This window comes from Mauremys mutica, chromosome 4 (assembly GCF_020497125.1).
Source record: "Mauremys mutica isolate MM-2020 ecotype Southern chromosome 4, ASM2049712v1, whole genome shotgun sequence".
In the NCBI taxonomy this organism is placed as follows: domain Eukaryota; kingdom Metazoa; phylum Chordata; order Testudines; family Geoemydidae; genus Mauremys; species Mauremys mutica.
The window spans coordinates 146,224,668-146,229,279 of record NC_059075.1 but is presented as its reverse complement, the minus strand read 5'-3'; the positions used below and the strand labels follow the sequence as shown (position 1 = coordinate 146,229,279).

Below are 4,612 nucleotides of genomic sequence, written 5' to 3'. Positions count from 1 at the left end.
TTTGAGATGGCGGAACCAGGCCCCTTAAACATAAGGCTTTTTGTACATGAGAAGACAACCTGGTGCCAAGTGTTTATTTAAAGGGCGTGCGGATATGGGCAATCGGGTGTCTCGGATGGTGTCGGTGCAATAGCTGTGCTTCAATAGGCTTTGCATAAGGGGCAGAATAACTGTGTGTTGATTTGATCATGTGATACAGGACCCTTGACAGAGCAGTCCACATAAAACACATTCTTCGTGTTGCTATTTTCAATCAATGTATTATTTACACGACAACGCCTCCTTTTATTTTATTTTGACTTCTGTTGTTTTGTTCCCTCAGCACACTCTAGCGTTTAGGGTGTTTTTACAAACGGTTCTTTTTTCTAAACGGGGTTTTGAAATTTGCTGAAGGAAGAAAATGTTAAATATATTTATCCAATGGTCTGATTCTTTCATCTCACACTCTGTCTTGGGTCCTCTGCCTCTGTCACTTTGTCCACCTATTCTGCCACTTGAGCTAGTCTGGGCCACCCTCCTTTGCTGCCTACTGCCTGTGTCCTGCAAAGAGTCTAGGGGTGGGAGGCTGCAGACAATACTTTACTTTGTGTGACAAAATAACACCAGGTGAGATGCCAGTCTGGAGATTGTGGAAGGTAGAACGGGGCTACATGTCTCAGGTCTTGGTGTGTCAACTGCAAATGAGTCACAGCAGTTAATTAATATTTTTCATCTGTGTTCTTCATACAGGGACTGTGCACCATAGAAATGACCTGGTCAAATTGCACTGAAGCAACAGAATTCATTTTCTCAGGATTCACAGATCGTCCAGAGTTTCAGATCACCCTCTTTGTGGTGTTCCTAGTGATCTACGCAGTCACCCTGCTGGGGAATCTTGGGATGATCATACTAATCAGGCTGGATTCTCAGCTACACGTTCCCATGTACTTTTTCCTCAGTAATTTGGCTTTTGTAGATTTCTGGTATTCCACATTCATTACTCCCAAGTTCTTAGCTGACCTGATAGCAGAGAGAAAAATCATATCTTATGCTGCATGTGTATGTCAATACTGTTTTGTCAGTTTCTTTGGGGTTACTGAGTCTTTCCTCCTGTCTGTTATGGCATACGACCGTTACGTGGCCATCTGTAACCCACTGCTTTATACAGCTCTCATGTCCCCGAGACTCTGTGTCCAGCTGGTGGCTGGGTCATTCCTAGCTGGGTTTCTAAATGGAATGATCCAAACTATTACCACATTAAAATTATCCTTCTGTGGCCCCAATGTCATTGACCTGTTCTTCTGTGACATCTCCCCACTGTTATCACTCTCCTGCTCCGATACCACCATCTATCACATGATCCTTTTGGCCGTGGCTTGTGTGACTGGGGTGTTCACCAGCCTGATTATCCTCATCTCCTATGTTTTCATCCTCTCCACCATCCTGAAGATCAGGTCCACCGAGGGGAAGCGCAAAGGGTTCAACACCTGCACCTCCCACTTGACGGTCGTCACCATATTCTATGGCACTGCTCTATTTATCTATATGCAGCCCAACCCCAAACATTCACGGGGTCAGGAAAAAGTGGTCTCAGTGTTCTATACGATGGTAACCCCCATGTTGAACCCCTTGATCTACAGCCTGAGGAACAAAGAGGTGAAGAATGCTTTGAAAAGGGTCATAGAAATGAGTTTTTTTCCCTGAGGAGGTAAATTTATGAGCAAATGGTGATAACTTCTGATGAGCGAACATCTGCGTTAGTATGAAAACAACAATGGGTCCTTTTGAAGGCGTTCAAACAGACTTGCTGAAGTAAAGTCTTTGAGTAAAGAGAGTTTGAAGCATTTGGAAATGACCCATTTTTGTACATTTCATTCATTTTAATGCATTTCTTCAGGTGCCCCAAGTTTAATATTGTCTAAACCTGGAACCCTCAATTGAAATTTTCAAGGCAGGGCTGGGGATTTAGCCACGGCTCACACCAATAGCATCAGCCAGTGGCTTGTGCCTGTGTCCCTAGAGAAAGAGTTACAGAGCAGGTCAGCTTCCCTAGGGAAGGCTATAATAGTAGAGTGTTGCTTAATTCTCAGGGATCTGATTGAAATAAATTCACTGCAGCTGTTTGATGGTTGTTATCTGCGCTCGTCACCCAATAACCAATCACCAAATAAACGACTAAATTAATTTTTCACAGGATTCACCTATTGTCCAGAGTTTGATGTCACCCTTTTCGTATGTTTTTTAATAGTCTGAGCTGTCGGTGTTTGGGAAATCTTGGTATGATCATCAGCAGCAGCAGTTAAACATCATCATCAGGTTTACACTCCTATGTGCTTTTTCCTCACCAACCTGGCTTTTGTAGATGTCTTTATTTCCACATGCCTCACCCCCAAGGATGCTGGCGGACATGTAAGCGGAGAGGAAAGCCATTTCTTCCGCTGCCTGCATGACTCAGCTCTGGTTTCTCAGTACTTTGGTGATGGTGGAGTGCCTCCCGGTGGCTGTGATGGTGTATGACAGGTATGTGGTCTGCAGTAATCCACTGCTCTATACCGCCGTCGAGTCCCTAAGACTGTGTCCAACTGGTGGCTGGGTGGGTCCTTCTTAGCTGGGTGTGTAAATACAATGGTGCAAACACTTGTTGTCTTGAGATGATCCTTTTGTGGCCCCAATCTCACTGATTTGTTCTCTTGTGACATTTCTGTAATATTATCACTCTCCTCTTCGGATGCCACCATTCGTCATATGAGCCTTGTGTTCAAGACTCACACACTGAAGAAGAATTGTTACAAAGTTCCAATGGGGCAAGATTGCCACTGGGGAATGGCTGCCAGCAGGTGGGTCTTAGATCCAAGTGCAACCACAGGCCTCATTACAGCCAATGGATGTGCCAAACACCCTCTTTCAGGCTTAACAAAAGGAGCAATCAAACCCCTTCAGGTGCAACAGCTGCAGACAATGTGCCCAAGCTGTGTGGCCAAGCCAGAGCTAACCCTGGTAGATTAACAGAGGTTTCTCTAGTTGCAAACGCAAGGTGGTTGGGTATTGGCTGCAGGCTGTGGCTACCTCTACACTTGAAGGTGGAGGTGTCTATCTCAAGTAGACATTTTTGCACCAGCTCTCATCAAACCAGCTCACTAAAAATAGTACTGTAGCCATGGTAGCACAGGCACCAGCAAGTGGTGCCTCTGGGTAGCAGCCCTGAGTACATACCCTCCCAACCCCCCTGGGTTCAGACTTGGAACAAGTAGTCCGTGCCATTGGACATGCTATATTACTGTTTTTTAGTGCCCTAGCTCGATGAGGTCTAATGGGAGTATGTCTACATGAGCTTCCAGTCTCAGTCCCAGCTCCAAGTGTGGACACAGCCTGGGTGTGTTGGAGGCAGTGAAACCAGGAGGAGGAGTTATGAGCATAACTCCTAGAGGAACCACGGGCATAGCGCTTCCTCAGCACAGACCTAGAGTGACAGACTTGGGAGTTTCTGAATACAGAGATTGCCTGCTGTTTCGTTGTTTCTGCTGGTACCCAGGGAAACAGGACTTTGTGTGCATTCTTTGTAAAAAACAAAACAAAACAAAAAGCCTCACAACGATTATACAAAAGAATATAGCTGACATGTATCATTGACTTTTCCTCCTAGTGGAATCAACCCTGCAATGCCTCAAAGGTTGGGAAGTGCAGGCGGCGATGGCTTTGCATTTACCCTCAGTGGAGCGGATCCTCAATATGGCGGAAAGGATGAGAAGGCGGGAGATGAGGATAGTCAGGCTGCTGAACACCCCTATCAAAAAAGCCCAAACAAGTAAAATAATGGATGATGGTGTCAGAGCTGGAGCGTGACAACACTAGGGAGATATCACAGAAGGATAATTGTCAAATGCCCATTGTTTGTGCCATTCTATTACGCTGCCACTTAGGAATGACCCAAGCACAAGTTGGACACAGAGTCTTGGGGGCATGATGACTGAATACCCCAGCAGGTTACGGAGGGTCATGTAATGATCGTACACAACCTTAGCTAGGAGGTAACACTCTGTAACCACAAAGATACCCCACCCCAAAACCTGAGCCAAACATCCAGTGTAAAAAAGGCTTTTCTCTCTGCTAAAATATCAGTCTTGGGGGTGACGACTGTGGAATAGCATAGTTCTACAAAAGCCAAATTACTAAGGAAATAATACATGGGGGTGTTAAGTCCAGGGTCAATCCTGATAACCATGATCATCTCAAGATTTCACATGAGGGTGGTGAGATGGATCCCTAGAAACACCACAAAGAGGGTGACCAGAATCACTGGATGATCTGTGAGTCCTGTGAAAATGAATTCACTCACCTGGGTGGAGTTTTCTGTGACCTTTTCTATGGTGCACACTCTTGGCATGTGCAGTATAGATGGAAATCATGAAATAGCTGTAGAGCAGGGGTCGGCAGCCTTTCAGAAGTGGTGTGCCGAATCGTCATTCATTCATTCATTCATTCATTCATTCTAATTTAAGGTTTCGCGTGCCAGTGATACATTTTAATGTTCTTAGAAGGTCTCTTTCTATAAGTCTATAATATATAACTAAACTATTGTTGTATGTAAAGTAAATAAGGTTTTTAAAATGTTTAAGAAGCTTCATTTAAAATT

The 4,612-nt window shown here is 44.7% G+C and overlaps 1 protein-coding gene across 1 annotated transcript; it reads left to right on the top strand.

Moving 5' to 3' along the window:
- Nucleotides 1–239: 239 nt before the first annotated feature.
- LOC123369087 (olfactory receptor 1052-like) lies at nucleotides 240–1,683 on the top strand. Its single transcript, XM_045014451.1, has one exon. It carries the CDS (start codon nucleotides 748–750, stop codon nucleotides 1,681–1,683), a length of 936 nt encoding a protein of 311 aa, XP_044870386.1. The 5' UTR covers nucleotides 240–747.
- The last annotated feature ends 2,929 nt before the right edge of the window (nucleotides 1,684–4,612 follow it).